General features: G+C 42.6%; 1 protein-coding gene across 2 annotated transcripts in view; it reads left to right on the top strand.

The window, feature by feature from the left end:
* LOC124711018 (dosage compensation regulator) overlaps positions 1-18,394 on the top strand; it is a 189,406-nt gene that overhangs the window by 64,217 nt on the left and 106,795 nt on the right. For both annotated transcript variants that reach the window (XM_047240970.1, XM_047240969.1), the window contains one exon: positions 155-294. In XM_047240970.1, the coding sequence (XP_047096926.1) occupies positions 155-294 (140 nt within the window). The remainder of the gene's footprint in view (positions 1-154; positions 295-18,394) is intronic.

Genomic DNA, 18,394 nt, shown 5'->3' on the forward strand with positions numbered 1-18,394 from the left:
ACTTTAATGGCTTCGGGAAATGTTTTATTTGCCAGCTTTTAAGTCATCAGTTTTTAAATTATGTAAATAATATTTTTTATTTTTATTGTTAGGTATATTTGTTGGAAAACTTATTGCATTGAATAGTGCTGAAAACCATATTTGTATGTCACAGGCCGAGGAATTGGATGTCAATGCCAGCATACATGGGAACTGGACTCTGGAAAATGCAAAATCAAAACTTCATCAGTTTTTGCAGATGAATCGACTTCAAGCAGACTATAAATATACTCCTGTAGGACCAGATCATACAAGGTAATACATACATTATTTCAAGTGTTTCCCTACATAGTGTTCAGCAGGTTCAGGACTCCTTAATGACTAACTGCAGTGCAACACCATGATAACGAATTTATTTAAACATAATCCAGCAAGTGTAGAACTGCTGGGTCATGTTGCAATTTGTATGACATACTCATTGCATTTCCAGCCCTTCAGCAGAGTCGCTGGAGGGATGGAAACAGTCTCATAGATGTGTTAATTCTGTTTGTTAGCATGCAATGTAAATGAAAATTTTTCAATTGACACATGATGTTAATCGTACACAATTTCTCAGCCTATAATGATCAGCTGTGGCCATCTTTTAATTTTGTAGACCAGATATTAGTTCATTAAAAATTTGTGTTTGATTTGTCATTTGCTTCTCTCTCTCTCTCTCTCTCTCTCTCTCTCTCTCTCTCTCTCTCTAGCATTACTCAAACACCGTATCACAACACATTGATAACTAACAAATAAATAGTAGGTGTGTCATGAGAGTTTGTTTTATGTTCCTGCAAGAGTAAGTTTCTTTTATTTCCTGGCCTATGTCCATAAGTTCCTTTTCAAGAGTCTTACGTAATAAATTTGAAAAATTTGTTTATCATACTCATTCCACAATAAAAAATGTACATAATTCATGTGTTTGCTTTTTGCGTCTAGGGAAAAAAATCACATGTAGGGGTGTCGAGAAAATTTGAATCATGCTTTCGTGTGCCTTAAAGGGGAAAAATTGAGAAATTTGGCTCTAACTATTGCACTAAAAAAAAGGAAAGAAATCTCCTACTAACAAACTTAAGTAGAAACTGATTAAGGACCTTTACTAATGACATTACAATGTTTACATTGGGTCAGTAGCTTAGTGAGTAATAAATGCAACTCTAATGGGGTGTGTTTTAATCTCATGTAGGTGCTATGATTTTTTGGTCTGTTATTGCTTCTTTGATATGACAATAATTTGTTAATACGAAAAAGCCAGGTTGCACAACGGTTTGGACTTCTCTACTTGTAGGTGGGTGAGCAGTCAGTTCAAAAGATTTAAAGGAGAGATGGAGGCAAAAGCATACTATCTCCAATAGGATCATGTGTAGTAAAACTCTGCATTGTTCAAAAAAGTATTGGATTTAGGTCAGCTTTGCTGTTACTTAATAGTAGTCAATTTATTGAAGTGTAGTTCATTGAACATAATAAAACTTTGACAACCAAATAATTACATTTCAGCAGTATATGTGATCACTATTATGTCCCATACAGTTTATTATACTGCCTACCATACGATCACAATTAACAAAAGCATGAAGTAGTCCTTAAACAATGTGTGTATATTTCAAAACCACTGGAACTGATTTGACAGCAGTTGAGAATATTGTATCATCAGTACTTGCGTCATATACAAAGGCCACATAATTACTTGAAATCACCTTTATGCATTTTAGGGGGCTGATGTGACTCTAGCCACATATCACAATTCAGTGCTCATATTATCTGTTATTTTTCACTTTTCTTTGCAAAAGGTTTCACTTGTAGCGGAACATCAGAGAGAAAAACTTAACAGAAAACAGCATTCACACTACCTTTTGACCACTAGCTTTTTTCTAGCAATAGTGGTGTGTACACACACACACACACACACACACACACACACACACACACACACACACACACACACACACACACTACCATGGCCATGATAAGACTGAAGTACATGTATTTTACTAGTAGTGCCTACAGAAATTGAGTTTTTTTATTGTTGGTAGAAAGCAGTCTGGAAAGTTTCTTGACTCTGCTCAGTAGTAAGTTGAACAAGCAATAACATTTAATAATACAAAAACATGAATCCTAGGTCTTTGATGATCTACTTGGGAGAATTATTCATTGTAGAATATTTTGACAACTCTGGTTTTTCCTGTACAGTCCTTGTTTTAAACTGGCTATAGTTTTTGACTTTTTCATGTTCTTTTCTGCATGGAATAGTTGCTGTTGGATCATAAATTGTGTTTGATACTTTCATATGTTGTTGCCTTTGTGATGTGTAGTCTCCAGAGTACTATATGTGCACCCATCCAGCAAGAAGCCTACATAAAGTTGCTTGGTTGCTTGATATACGATATGTAGCTTCCAACCATTGCATACTTACAGTTTCTTTCCATTCCCATTATTAGAAAAAAAAATTGATTGCATTGAAATGAAATTTAGTTGGCCATTAAATCTGTGACAAAGTTGTGAAGGATATCATTGGTACAGTCTGTATGTGTTCATAACTACCCGTAATCTTTCCACTGCTTCATGCCTTATGTGAAATTCATCACCACAGAGCTGGATATATACTGAGATATCAATAATAAAAGTGCTGCATGCTGTTGCACAATAATGGTTTTATATTGCAATTATTCCACATGGATTGCAGCTGCAAAATATTTGTGTACAAGTAATCAGTAAAATATTTGCTACAATTTATCTTCACTATCAGTATTTTTGCTTGGTGAAGTGGTGCTATACTTCATTACTCAAATCTACACTACTGCAATTTTTGCAGTTCTTGTGCTTAAATGATGTATTTTCTTTGCTGTTTGGTAGTTAATTTTCTTGTTATTAAATGATCATCTTTGTGAGGTAGTTCTCTCCTAAATATGTTCACATGACTCCATAAAAAGATCTTCTGTTGTCTATATTAGTTTATTTCAGTTTCTCTTCCCATTTTTAAGTGAGTATTTTTCCTAGGTAATTCCATTGATAATGATTGTGGTATTGAGAATTTTGATCAGTGAATGATATTTGAGCCAGCAAAAATGTTGTCAAGGAGTTTGACATTGATATAAAAACTTTTCTTTTTGTATGTTGCCAAAAAATTAGGTAGTTCTTTGTACAAGATAATATTAACACGGGAATGTAAAGCAATCGTCAACCTGAACATCTGTTTGAACTGTGCAGTGCTTTACTAGGTCTAATCCCATTAGAGGTTGTGATGCTACCGCTTCTTTTCTGTTGTTTCATTCATTCCAAATTAGTAATGATGTTGACTAGACCGTGGGGCATCAGATAGAAACACCAATAATCACAGGTTGAAATGTCATGCTACAGTATGTATCGTATGTTAGACTATAACAATATTGTGAAAAGGAAAATTGCATATCACCATATAGTGGAGATGCCAAGTCACAGAGAGACACTCTCAATATAAGCTTTCAGCTAACAAGGCCTTTGCCCATTCAACAATGCACCCCCCCCTCTCTCAATGCGCCCGCCCCCCCCCCCCCCTCTCTCTCTCTCTCTCTCTCTCTCTCTCTCTCTCTCTCTCTCTCTCTCTCTCTCTCTCTCTCTCAACCGCCAGTCCCTGGTCGTCGGGCCTCGCGGTCGTCGTCTGTCCCTGAGACTGACCCGGTGAAGCCCATGCCGCCTGAACCGCCGAAGGCGCAGCGTGACAAGCAGACAAAGAAGAAAGTCCCCAAGACCAACGGTATTGCGGTGGCACCGATCCCACCGCTTCCTACAAGCTCTGCCTCTGAGGACGAGGTGGAGATTCTGGCGTCCGCTGAGGACCTCGCTCTTGCCGGTCCCTCGGACGCAATGGATGGCATTTGTACAGATGCTCCATCGGAGGCAGCAGGTGACCCAGTGGCGTAATCTGCCTTCCCAGTCTCGTCACGCCTTTCCCAGCCATTGACAACACCATCCTCCAGTGGAACTGCAGCGGTTTCTTCCACCATCTAGCCGAGCTCCGTCAACTTATCAGCCTTCACCCTTTCTTCTGCATTGCTCTCCAGGAAACTTGGTTTCCAGCGATGCGAACCCCCGCCCTCCGTGGCTATCGGGGTTATTACAAGAACCGAGCAGCTTATGAAAGGGTGTCTGGTGGCGTCTGCATATATGTCCTTCACACTCTGCATAGCGAGTCTGTCCCTCTCCAGACGCCTTTAGAGGCTGTTGCTGTACGCGTGTGGACGCCACAGGCTGTTACCGTCTGCAGTCTTTACATTCCACCGGATGGTGATGTCTCGCAGCATGTCCTGGCTGCACTGGTCGCCCAATTGCCGCCACCTTTCTTGCTATTGGGCGACTTCAACGCCCATAACCCTCTGTGGGGTGGGTCAGTGGCAACAGGTCGAGGCACCATCGTTGAGCATTTATTGTCGCAGCTCGATCTCTCGCTGTTAAATGATGGTGCCTTCACACACTTCAGTGTGGCGCATGGCACCTACTCCGCCATTGACCTTTCAATCTGTAGCCATAGCCTCTTACCGTCTGTCCAATGGAGTGTGCATGACGACCTGTGTGGTAGTGACCACTTTCCGATCTTTTTGTCGCTACCACAGCGCCACTCTTCTGGGCGCCCTCGCAGATGGGCTCTGAATAAGGCTGACTGGGACTTGTTCTCCTCCACTGCCGCTTTTGAGCCTCTCTCTACCGATGACATTGATGCGGTGGTTCAATCGGTCACCACCGGCATCGTTACTGCCGCCGAATCTGCCATTCCCCATTCCTGTGGGTCCCCTCGGCGGAAGGCTGTGCCTTGGTGGTCGCCTGAGATCGCTGAAGCGATTAAAGATCGCCGGCGGGCGCTCCAGCGTCACAAGCGACACCCCTCCCTCGACCACCTTATCGCCTTCAAACGGCTGCGTGCGCGGGCCCGCCTCCTTATCCGCCAAGGCAAGAAGGAGTGCTGGGAGCGGTATGTGTCCACCATTGGCCTCCATGTCACTCCATCGCAGGTGTGGGCCAAGATTCGACGCGTCTACGGCTATCGGCCACCTGTCAGCGTCCCTGCGCTCTCACTGAATGGAGCAGTTTGTACTGACTCCGACGTCATTGCAAATCGCTTAGCAGAGCATTTTGCTATGAGTTCCGCTTCTGCGAATTACCCCCAGGCCTTCCGCTCCATTAAAGAGCGGATGGAACGTCGGAGCCTTTCGTTTCGCACCACCCACCCAGAATCTTACAATGCTCCATTTAGTGAGTGGGAATTTCGCAGTGCCCTCGCTGCTTGCCCTGATACCGCTCCTGGGCCAGATGGCATCCACTGTCAGATGCTGAAACACCTTTCAGTGGACTGCCAGCGGCGCCTTCTCGATCTTTACAACCGTCTTTGGGTCGAGGGGGAGTTTCCGTCGCAATGGCGGGAAGGCATTGTCATCCCCGTTTTGAAGCCTGGGAAGAACCCTCTGGAGGTGGACAGCTACCGTCCCATTAGCCTCACCAACGTTCTTTGCAAGTTGCTTGAACGGATGGTGAGCCGGCGCTTGAATTGGGTACTGGAGTCTCGGGGCCTTCTGGCTCCATCTCAGGGTGGGTTCCGTAAAGGCCGCTCCGCCGCCGACAATCTGGTGAGCCTGGAGTCGGCCATCCGTACTGCCTTTTCCCGCCGTCAGCACCTGGTCGCTGTCTTTTTCGACATGCGGAAGGCGTACGATACGACGTGGCGTCATCACATTCTTTCTACGCTTCATGGATGGGGTCTTCGGGGTCCTCTGCCGATTTTTATCCGCAATTTTCTGTCGTGTCGTACCTTCCGCGTGCAAGTCGCGGCCTCGTATAGTTCCTCCCACGTCCAGGAGAACGGTGTGCCACAGGGCTCTGTTTTAAGTGTCTGTCTGTTTTTAATAGCCATTAACGGGCTTGCTGCGGCCGTGGGAAATTCTGTCTCTGCTTCCCTGTATGCTGACGACTTCTGCCTTTATTACAGCTCTACTGGCATTGCAGCTGTTGAACGTCAGCTACAGGGCGCTATCCGTAGGGCGCAGTCTTGGGTTGTAGCGCATGGGTTTCAGTTTTCGGCATCCAAGACCTGCGTTATGCATTTCTGCCGGCGACGTACTGTCCACCCTGAGCCGCAGCTTTCTCTTAACGGCGCACTTCTTTCGGTGGTGGAATCACACAGGTTTTTGGGGGTGGTTTTCGATGCCCAGTTGACTTGGCTGCCTCATATCCGGCAGCTCAAACAGACGTGTTGGCGGCATCTCAATGCACTGCGATGTTTGAGCCACACCCGCTGGGGAGCCGACCGCTCTACACTGTTATGGCTCTACCAGGCGTTAATCCAGTCCCGTCTGGATTATGGGTGCCTGGCATATGGCTCAGCATCCCCGTCTGCGTTGCGGGTGCTGGACCCAATCCTCCACAGCGGGATACGCCTTGCCACTGGTGCTTTCCGCACCAGCCCTGTGGACAGCTTACTCGTGGAGGCAGGTGTCCCTCCACTGCGGTTCCGGCGCCAACGTTTGCTGGCCGCTTATGCTGCCCATGTTCTAAGCTCGCCCGGGCATCCTAACTATCGTCTCCTGTTCCCGCAGTCAGTCGTCCGTCTGCCGGAACGTCGGCCCCGGTCGGGTTGTCCGATCGCCATACGCGTCAAGGAGCTTCTCTCCGGGCTTGGGCTTGTCCCTGTTCCACCTCCTTTCCGGGCACCTCTGCGTACACCCCCGTGGTGCGTTCCTCGCCCTTGCCTTCGGCTAGACTTGGCACAGGGCTCGAAGGACTCAGTCCCTCCAGAGGCCTTCCGCCGCCGCTTTTATTCCATCCTGGCCACGTATCAGGGCTCTGGCATTGTTTACACCGACGGCTCGATGGTTGCTGGTCGAGTCGGGTATGCGCTCACTCTAGGGGACCATTCCGAACAACGTTCCTTGCCGGCTGGCTGCAGCGTTTACACTGCTGAGCTGGTCGCCATCTTTCGAGCCCTAGAGTATATCCGCTCCTGCTCAGGTGAGTCCTTCGTTATCTGTAGCGATTCCCTGAGCAGTTTACGAGCACTCGACCAGTGTTTTCCTCGTTCCCGTCTGGTGATGGCTATCCATGAGTCCCTGCATACTCTTGCTCGTTGCGGCCGCTCTGCGGTCTTCGTGTGGACCCCAGGACATGTTGGGATCCCCGGCAACGAGAATGTTGACCGGCTGGCGAAAGAGGCGACTAGTGCACCATCTCTGGACGTTGGCCTCCCGGAGACAGATTTGCGGGCGTTCCTACGCCGCAAAATTCTGGACCTTTGGGACACTGAATGGCGCGCCCTGCCTTCACGCAACCAACTTCGGGCCATCAAGGGGGCTACCGGTGTGTGGCGCTCCTCCTTGCGGGTTTCTCGCAAGGAGTCTGTTGTCCTCTGCCGGCTGCGCATTGGGCACACTCGGCTTACCCGCGGCCACTTATTGCGCCGTGAGGATGCGCCTCTATGTCGCTGCGGCTCCGTTTTATCCGTGGTTCATGTTTTATTGGAGTGTCCGTTTTTAGCTGCGCTCAGGCAGTCGTTCGCACTGCCTGACTCGCTCCCTGCCCTTTTAACAGATGACCCGGCTATGGCTGACTTAGTTTTACGTTTTATACGGGCAGGGGGTTTTTATTCTTTACTCTGAGTGTTTCTGTTTTTATCTTATTGTTTTGTGTTGATTCTGGCCTTTGGCCTCCGGTTTTAAACTGATCTTTTTTAATGTGTTTCCAGTGGTTGGCTTTTCCTTTTTTATTTCTCTGGTCGGCCAACCACCGTCACACTCTGTGTGCTTTTAGTTCGTTTTGTCTTGTCTTTGTCTCAGTTTCTCTTGTCCTGTATCGTCTGTGATCTCTTTTGTTCCTCGTTTTTATTCTCTGTGGGTGTTCTTTGTCTTTGGAAAAAGGGACCGATGACCATAGCAGTCTGGTCCCTTTAATCCCCCAAACCAACCAATCTCTCTCTCTCTCTTTTTCACTGAGTGTGGCTCCAGCTGTCAAAGGCTGTAGTCGTGTGTGTGTGTGTGTGTGTGTGTGTGTGTGTGTGTGTGTGTGTGTGTGTGTGTGTGTGTCACATTGTCCTGCTGGAATTGCCCAAATCTGTAGGAATGCACAATCGAATGAATGGATGCAGGTGATCAGACAGGATGCTTATGTATGTGTCATCTGTCAGAGCCATATCTAGACGTATCAGGGGTTCCATATCACTCCAGCTGCACACTCCATGCACCATTACAGAGCTTCCACCAGCTTGAACAGTCCCCTGCCGACACGCAGGGTCCAGTGAATTATGAGGTTGTCTCCATAGACATACATGTCCACCCACTCGATACAATTTGAAACGAGACTTGTCCAACCAGGCAATATGTTTCCAGTCATCGACAGTCCAATGTCAGTGTTGATGGGCCGAGGCGAGGCATAAAGTTTTGTGTTGTGCAGTCATTAAGGGTACACAAGTGGGCCTTTGGCTCCAAAAGCCCACATCGATGATGTTTTGTTGAATGGTTCGCATGCTGAAACTTGTTGATGGGCCAGGATTGAACTCTGCAGCAATTTGCAGAAGGGTTGCACTTCCGTCACAGAGAACAATTCTCTTCAGTCGTCTTTGGTCCCATTCTTGCAGGATCTTTTCCCACCTGCAGTGATGTCGGAGATTTGATGTTTTGCCAGATTCCTGATATTCACATTACACTGGTGGAATGGTCGTATAGGAAAATCCTAATTTCATTGCTACCTTGGAGATGCTGTGTCCACCGCTCGTGCGCCGACTATAACACCACGTTTAAACCCACTTAAATCTTGATAACCAGCCATTGCAGCACCAGTAACCAATTTGACAACTCCACCAGAAACTTGTCTTATATAAGCGTTGCCGACCACAGTACCGTATTCTGCCTGTTTACAAATCTCTGTGTTTGAATACGCATGCCTTACCAGTTTCTTTGTTGCTTTAGTGTAGAATATAGTCCAGGCGGAGGATTGAGATTAGTTCACTAATTGAAGAATGCAGTCTGTTAAGTAAAATCGTGGTGAGATTAATCTATAGAAAAAATGTATTCGACAACAAACTAATATGTATACATAACGTCATATAGGAATAAAAGAAAAATACAATCACAGTAAATAGTAAGTCGTCAGCAGCTGCATCAATAATAGCTGACACCTCTGAGGGGTGCTTGAAACCAAGTTTTCCCCGTATTTACATGGAAGAGGCCTTCAAATGCCTCAAATTTACAGTGACAGCAGTTTCATAGCGAATTTTGCTTGTGTTCATTTTTTCCACATTTGGAGTCAATTTACTGATTGAGCCACATTCTTCAAAAAATCATCCACATTTTTAACCAATTTATAGCGTGTTACCAACTTTTATACAAATGACTTTGATTCCCCATATGTTTGTACACGGTGGCATGACTCAATTTTGGATCTTTGCGGTGGTTACAGAGAAACACAATCTCAAAATGCAATGCATAAACTGCGCTCGTATGTTTTCTTGTGTATCTCAGTCAAGGATTCAAAGTAAGCTAATGCTTTATGGACATTGCAAGAACAACAAAGTTTCCCTCTATTGGACTGTGAAAGAACTAAGGCGATATCTTTTACCATCTGTGTGTAATACCAACCACACTCTTACTTGACAGGTTGTAAGAACACATAGCAGAAGCACTTTTCACATAAATAACAGTGGTCTGTAAAAAAGTTAATTGGCTCTATCATTTACAAAAATAGTTTCAACCAAATTGTCTGTTGTTTTAGTGCGTGTTAGATATAGTGTGATTGTGTGTGTGTGTGTGTGTGTGTGTGTGTGTGTGTGTTTGGTCAGTTTGAATGCATGAGATTTTATCCGCATTCATTTGTTTCAGTGCATGTAAGGGCGCTGATAACATCGCTGTTGTGTGCCCGTAAGCTTTACACACACACACACACACACACACACACACACACACACACACACCCACCAAATTGAGGTTGAAAAATGAGAATATGACGCCAGGAATTGTGTGTTAGCTCTTGGTTCAAAATCATTTATATTTACGCATTCATGTTTATAACATCTTGCCTTGGTCTCTTACCTATTTAGTTATTCACTTGAGTGTTTCTGTGTTTTGTTTTTGTTTGTATTCTACTTCTGAGACATCTATTACAACATTCCAACATGTCTGCTAGTGTAGGCGAGTTCCACTTGTCTTGATATCCTCTTCCCAACGGTGAAATGTTGTGACGAAAGTGCTCTTCATGCGCATTTTTCACAGCCTACAATTGCATGGAAAGAAGTCAAGATGAGAGTTCAAGAAGTGGATCTTGAGTGACTTATTACAACCTAGCTCGTGGTACATCCTCAGAAGTTCGTTAATAGCTTAAATGTAATTTTCAGTTCTTCGATTTTCGAAGAAATTGTGAACAACATTTTTGAAGGCTTGCCGAGCTGCTTCATTTTGTCCTTCAGTGACCCTATTAAAAATTCTATCTTTAGATAGTTCTCGGCTCTGTGGTGCAACGAAGATTCCCTCTTCGGTGTTATCATCTCTGAAATTTGGGAATTTTCTGTTTAGTACTTAAGAGCATCTCCTTGATTCATCACTTTAAGTACATTCTTCGAAGTCCTAATTGCATGTGTGAAGGTGGCAAGAAGATTTTGTCATGGGAAAGGGAGTGTAGTGTATATTCTTTTGCCCAGACTCCATCATTTTCCTTTCAGGCAGATTTTTTGTTTGTGGTGTGATTTTCTGTCACTACTGTCCCACTTACAAATTAATTAGGAATATTTGGTATGTCCTAACCACATTTTGAGTATGATATTAATGACCTTTAGATCCGCACATTTCTGCTGTTGATAGATTTTATAATTTAATTTTTAAGAAGCAGTTTTACATTTTCATAGCTCTTCTTCCTATGTACAGTTTGATGTACAGGAACAGGTGTCACTGTTTATCCATTGTGTTACAAAACAGCTTTCAAGCTTCACTTAGAGGAGTCAGTGAAAAGTCTCCAGTCTTTCAGATTATCCTCCAGTCTCAAAGATGCTGTAAGACCATTTTCATCATTTCACGCAAAAAGGTTGTTTTCCACTTCAAAGAAGGGTGTTACATCTCTTGCTCGATGTCTATATACAAGCATTTCACATTTTTTCCTAGGAGTTTCCACTGCTGACACCTGGAGCCAAGAAGTTTGACCTTGCTTTTTGGTAACTCCAGATCATGAATTAAATCATTAAGTTGTTTTTGAGAAATTTTGTTTGGTCTACGGGGCAAGACCGATGCTGATCTATAGTCCGGATTTTGCTGTAGACTCAGACTGTTATTTGCATTTACCCTGCACACCTTAATCATATTCTTGGACATAACATCACAGAGGGATGGAAAAACAGATCTGCTCCATGTGGTACTGATCATGTAGCTTATGTCAAACTTGGATATGCTGTGGTCCACTTCTTATTTCTTGATATCTCATTTTAAATAAGAGGCACCCCCACTCAAAAACAACATTCACTGACACGGTTTGAAGGTTCTCACTATGTCATGAGTACTGTGAGTGGCACTGAGTTTACTGTTTTGTTTAACTAACAACAGAGATTTGAGGCCCATGTATTACAGCAAATATTAGGTGCCCAGGATTTATCCTCATTTATTTTACAGTAAAAATAATAGTAATGTGCTGTTTGTATTGATGGAGTAAATTCACGTAATTGAGAAGCAAGTCACTTCTGTGCATGTATAGCAAAAGTTACTTGCACTGTTAACATATGTATGTGGCATGTTAAAGTTGAATTAACCTGAAATGTTAACAAAGTAAATTTGTTTAAGAAAATTAAGATTATGAATATGCACCCATGAAGGTAAATGAATGTTTGTGTTTTAGTTCTTACTTAGCAGTGGAAATTTAACTGCAGACGCAGAAAATAGCTAGAAAGTTGAGCAGATAGGTTCTTGAAGCACAACAAGAGATATTTTTGTAAACGCTGTGGCTTCTCTAGGGACAAAATATGGCACACTCAGTATTGACAGCCTTTATATGTAACAATAAAGAAATTACCAACATTGCAAAATTTCTGTCTACCATAAAATTAATCCCCCCTCCCCCTCCCCCCCTCTCTCTCTCTCTCTCTCTCTCTCTCTCTCTGTCTCTGTCTCTGTCTCTCTCTCTCTCTCTTTCTCTTTCCCACCCCTATTTTTTTTACGAAATGGGAGCTAAGTAAACATTTCAAAAATTATATTTGTTCATTTCACATCAAAATGAATAATTCTATTTTTAACTTAGATAGATTTTGAATTTAACCAGTGTAATTACTGAAACCAGGATACACATGTTAGAGAGAGCTTGGCTTTACAATTAGTACTTAACTTTGCATAGTAATATTCCGTGAACAATTCACCTTTCAACACTATTTTTATTATAATAATACTGGAGACCTGTTACATTTTTATCTTGCACTACAAAAATCTACCTGCTGCATCAGCTTCAACATTTATGAGTCCAGTATACGTGATTCCACAAAAGTCAATGCTTCCTTTGTATGGTTAACCAGTAACTTTACCAGCACAATCTGTGGCGTCCATATCAGCATTGTGGAAGTTGGGTATTAAGTAATTGTAGGATACTTGGTCACTGTTATATGCAAGGATGACATAATTCTGCATCACTTCTAGTGGTACGAAAGTAGCATTTTACGCAACTGTAGGCAAGATGATTCCTCCAAGAGCCATCTCCATAATTGCATATTACACACACAGTGCCTGCCCTGCCCCTGCCACCCCCCCCCCCCCCCCCTCTCTCTCTCTCTCTTACATTTAGGTGTTTTTACAACACAATATTTGTTTCCACCACAATTTAAGTACTAAATCATTTCTCAGTTAATAAACATACTTTCATGCATAATAGTCTTTATGTAATAATGTTAATTTTAAGATGTGTACCTAGACTCAAAATTGGCAGTTTATCATTTACAGCAGTCGCTCATAGATGTCACCAGCTTTCAAGAGCCTAGAGCTCTCGTTTCAGACATTTGCACATAGTGTCTCTATTGTGGTACAGTAACTCGGTTGTTATGAATTTTATAGCATTGCAAATTTCGTATATTATTAATGGGCTATTAAGTATCTTCTTTTAAGGTGGTATGCCATTGTCCTTTATCTGACTCAACCATCCATTTACAGGGACCTACAGTTCAACATGGACTCTGAACCAAGGTGCAAATACAAACACCCAATAGATTGCCGAAGTGGGGGCTATGGGGCACAATCTTCCTTCGGATTTAGAAAAACATTAACACACAAGGAGAGTGCAAGGGTGTGATGGGGATAGGATAGTGGGCTGCTAAGTGCATTGTTGGCAAGCAGGCTGTACTGGGGGAGGGGGAGGGGAGGGCCCCTATTCTGTATCGCTCATACCGATCGGTGTAGTAGGTTAGTCTCTGTAGTGACGTCATTTTTGGTTCTTTACCAAAATATCCTATTCAGTAAGCTTCTGAGACCCATTACGGAACAGTCCTCCCACCGATTTTACGACAATTGACAATTGTACCGAGAGGTTTTGGAGTCAGAAGGTGTGTGTGTGTGTGTGTGTGTGTGTGTGTGTGTGTGTGTGTGTGTGTGTGTGTGTGTGTGTGTGAGAGAGAGAGAGAGAGAGAGAGAGAGAGAGAGAGAGAGAGAGAGAGTGTGTTAGGAAGAATCTGTACAGCAGGGGCTGTGAAGCAGTCGGTCATTGAAGTGAAGCAGTCGGTCATTGAAGTGAAGCAGTCGGTCATTGAAGTGAAGCACACTATGACACTAACTATTCCCTCTACTGACTCTCCACAGTTCCCATCCCTGTACGTCCCGGTGCTTTGCTTGTCACAGGTGATGCCATGTCTCTTTGTCCTAACGTCTATAATATCCATGGCGCTGCCACCCTAAGCACTGCCTTTCCCATGCTAGTTTAATGTATGTGTAAAATATACAAGTAACTGGTAACCAAACATTGCTCAGTGTTGGCATGTATTTGATTTCAGTGAATTCAGTAGCATCATATAGTCTTGAGGGGTACTTCAGCAATTTCTGTCTCTGCAATATGTGAGGGTTATTTGGATAGTAAGATATGAAACCAACCGAACGTCGCACACACATTGAAATGTGCATGCGCACAGACTCCCGGCATGCCTTGCTCGTCAATGCCATCTGCATTGGTATTGTAGCAGTGTGCTGTTCACAATGTCAGTTCAGTATATTTAAAACTATTGATCAACCCATTGACTGTGAAATTTGCTCAGTAATCTGGGTTTCGGCTGTGGAGAATGTTGCAACAGCAGAAATTGACAGATTAGTTAGGTGTATGGCACCATTGCGATGACAGAGCGAAGTGCTTAAGTGAGTGAGAGTTTCCAAGGGCAGACAGGAAAATGTGCATGATGAACAGCAATCAGTGACCTCAGAATATTTGGTCAAAGATGTGAAAACAGACAATTTGCAATTTCAGCTTCAGCACTGGAATATCTGAATGTGGGTAGAACAACATTACACAAAATTGTCTCAGAAAAGTTGCATTTCCACAATTGTATGCACTTCGTGTTCCCAGGCTACTTATTGAAAAACGCAAAATGGAAAGAACAACTTGTGCTCTTGATTATTTAGACCCAAATCATAAAGAAGGTGATAAATTTTTAGAGAATATAATCATAGGGGACAAGACGTCAGTTTCCCACATGACTGCAGAGTCTTAAATGCCATCAGTGGAATAGTCACACAACGTCGTCAAAGTCAAGGTCAAGCAAACAATCACAACACACAAAGTTATCACAATGAAGTTTTGTGATAGACATGGAGTCTAGTTAGTAGAGTTTATGCTGCAAGGGATAACAATACCATTTTCCCTACTGCACTGCATTGATTAAACTTACTTGTGCAATATGGAATAAGCAACATGGCCTGCTGATGTCTGGAATTTGTTTGCTGTTTGAAAATGCCAGATCCCATTCTAACATTAACACTCAAAATCTTATCAGATGTTTTGGATGGGAACAGATTGTTCACCGATTGTAGAATCCAGACTTGGTGTTGAGTGATTTTCACTTGTTCTCCTGCTTAAAGTAGGTTCTCAGCAGCAAGTGCTTTGCAACAGATGACGAATGAAGGAAGCAGTTACAGACTGGTTATCCTCACAAGAGAGAGACATCTATGACTTACAGATACAAAAGCTTGTAGAATGCTATGACAAATGTTTAAGCAATCATAGAAATTGGAACTACGTAGAAAAATGAAGATGTAAGGCATTAAATAAAAACTTTTTTTGAAAAAATCTGTGGTGGTTTATGTTTTATAAGAAATTGGATCTTACTTTCTGAATAGCCCTTGTAGTTTATTATTATACTCTGCCAGTGGTTTGTTTTTATCCAGCCCCACCCCCACCCCCTCCTGCATAGCATTTTCAGATATTGTGGTCATGGGGCTGAAATGAGAGGTGAGTTGTTGAGATTAAAGTTAATTCTTCACAAGAACATTGGTCTGGCAGGTTCATTAAAAAATTATACATTGGATCTGTATTATAAAATCTGTTTATTTAAAACACTGTTGTGACCCTGTATGTCAACCAAACTTATAAGTACAGAAATTTACTGCATATAGCAATAGTAAATGCTGTATTATGCTCATTTCTGTTTGCAGTAACACGCTAACCAGGTCAGAATTTGTGACAGATTAGTAAGACAACTGTGTCTGGTTAACAAGCTACTAGGAGGAACACAAAGTATGGTAAATAGCTGGCTCTATTTTTATGTAATGCAAATAAGACCTTTGAGTGGATCTTTCCAGTTAAAAGATCTAATAATGTTAGCTCATTTTGTGAATTCAATAAATGTCTGCTGCTCTTGTTTGCCTGTATAAACATACATTACAATTGCCTGTATAAACATGTATTACAATTGCCTGTAACTGTAATAGGTTCCATTCAGCCACTTGTGTATGTGCAGTGTTACAGGTAACACAAGGAAGATAGCAATTAACATTTTTGTTCATACCAAAACAACAAACAAACAAAAAAGTTACCTTGGAGCCAGTAGATAACACTAAATAAGTGTCTAATAAGTGTATAATGAAAACGGCACTTATGTAATGGACCAATAAAAGTATAGGACCCAAAGGTTTTGAGCAAACTGACTCCCAAAACAGTTTAGACTTCCATTGTGAGCTAAAGATAATGGCTGGAAAAGAGTGGTAGTGTACTGCATAATACTAGAGTGAGTGAAAGTAAATTAGAGCTTGGTCTTGACACCAGTACAAGAAACACAATTTTGGAGAGAAGAAAGATTGCTTCTTGTAATAGTATCCATTTGTGTGTGAGAGCTATAGTCAACATCTACCCAGTTAGTGCTCTACACTCTTGTGAGACCAAGTTAGGGAGACATGGCTCTTCCTCTAGAGCTATATTTTGCACTAAAGCCCTCTTACATAATTGCTGTAAAGCAGTCATTGTTGCTACCAGTGCTTCAAAGTTTTTGAAGTCTGTGTCTCACACATTGCCAGTAATGACACACATTTACATGGTTCTCACTTCGTAATTATGTGAAATTTTTTCATACAGCCAGTCATAAAGTGTAATGGATGAACTCCACTAATAGTGGAAACAGTATGCCATTCTGTGGTATTTATGAATTACTTAGTTAGTTTTTTCAAAGATAAACATTTACTTCTCTGAAATAATCACAACCACCACCACCACCACCTTTGTGTTTTTAAACTTTTGTCTGTTTTCACAGATTTTCCATGAACTTCTCTAACCACAGTTTATTATTATAAAATTTTCCTACCAAAATTTTTTCACATCTTATAGTTCAATTTTCTGGTGAGCAATTCTTGCTCACTCATTATATCTTCTCTTCACTTGTCTGTAATCATGATTTTCATTAGAATTTTTCTACTTTTTCCCATTTTTTTGCTTGGGTTCCTTTTTTCACCTTCTGCTTTAGTTTTGCTGCTGCAACCATCTCTAACACTCCAAACCTCCTCTCTTGCCACGATAGTTCTTCCTTCTCATCCCATCTGGTTAGTGTCCTTTTACCTAGAGTTCTGGGTGACTCTTCCAAACTCTCTCCATTTCCGGAACCTTGCCAGTCTTCTTCTTCTCCCTCCTTGCTTCAACCCTCGTGCCAGAAAAAGAAGCCACTGGCTCTGAAAGATTGCAAATTTCCTTAACTTTTATACACTGAAGCGCCAAAGAAAGTGGTACATCTGCCTAATATTGTGTAGGCCCCCTGTGAGCATGCAGAAGTGCCACAACACAACGTGGCATAGACTTGAGTAATGTCTGAAGGGACACCATAGATCCGTAAGAGTATGAAGGGGTGGAGATCTCTTCTGAACAGCACATTGCAAGGCATCCCAGATATGCTCAATAATGTTCATGTCTGGGGAGTCCACTCTGTAGCAATTCTGGACGTGTGGGATGTGATGCAGGTGATCAGACAGGATGCTTATGTATATGTCACTTGTCAGTTGTATCTAGACATCAGGGGTCCCATATAACTCCAACTGTACACGCCCCATATCATTACAGAGCCTCCACCAGCTTGAACAGTCCTCTGCTTACACGCAGGGACCAGGGAATCAAGAGGTTCATACACTCAATACAATTTGAAACGAGACTTGTCCGACCAGGAACCATGTTTCCAGTAATCAACAGTCCAATGTCAGTGTTGATGGGCCAGGCAAGGTATAAAGTTTTGTGTCGTGCAGTCATCAAGGGCACAAGAGTGGGCCTTTGGCTCCAAAAGCCCATATCAATGATGTTTTGTTGAATGGTTCGCACGCTCATACTTGTTAATGGCCCAGCATTGAAAACTGCAGCAATTTGCAGAAGGGTTGCACTTCTGTCACATTGAACGATTCTCTTCAGTTGTTGTTGGTCCCATTCTCGCAGGATCTTTTTCCGGCCGCAGTGATGTCAGAGATTTGATGTTTTACTGGATTCTTGATATTCATGGTACACTCGTCAAATGGTTATGCGGGAAAATCCCCACTTCATCGCTACCTAGGAGATGCTGTGTCTCATTGCTCGTGCGCCGACTATAACACCATGTTCAAACTCGCTTAAATCTTGATAACCAGCCATTGCAGCAGTAGTAACTGTGCCAGACACTTGTTGTCTTTGGCATTACTAACTGCAGTGTCATATTCTGCCTTTTGACATCTCTCTGTATTTGAATATGCATGCATATATCAGTTTCTTTGACACTTCAGTGTATATGTGTGTTTTTTCCTGCTGCGGCTTTGTGATTTTTTATCTATCCAGTTACATTTATTTTCACTGTATCATGAAATATTTGGTATTGCAGCAATGTTTTGTAGCAAGTGTGTAGGATTCACTTCAGAATAATCACTGTAGCAATGCGAAAGATACTAGAGAGTAAGTATTGTACTTAATATCAAAAGAAAAGAAT

This window comes from Schistocerca piceifrons, chromosome 1 (assembly GCF_021461385.2).
Source record: "Schistocerca piceifrons isolate TAMUIC-IGC-003096 chromosome 1, iqSchPice1.1, whole genome shotgun sequence".
In the NCBI taxonomy this organism is placed as follows: Eukaryota; Metazoa; Arthropoda; class Insecta; order Orthoptera; family Acrididae; genus Schistocerca; species Schistocerca piceifrons.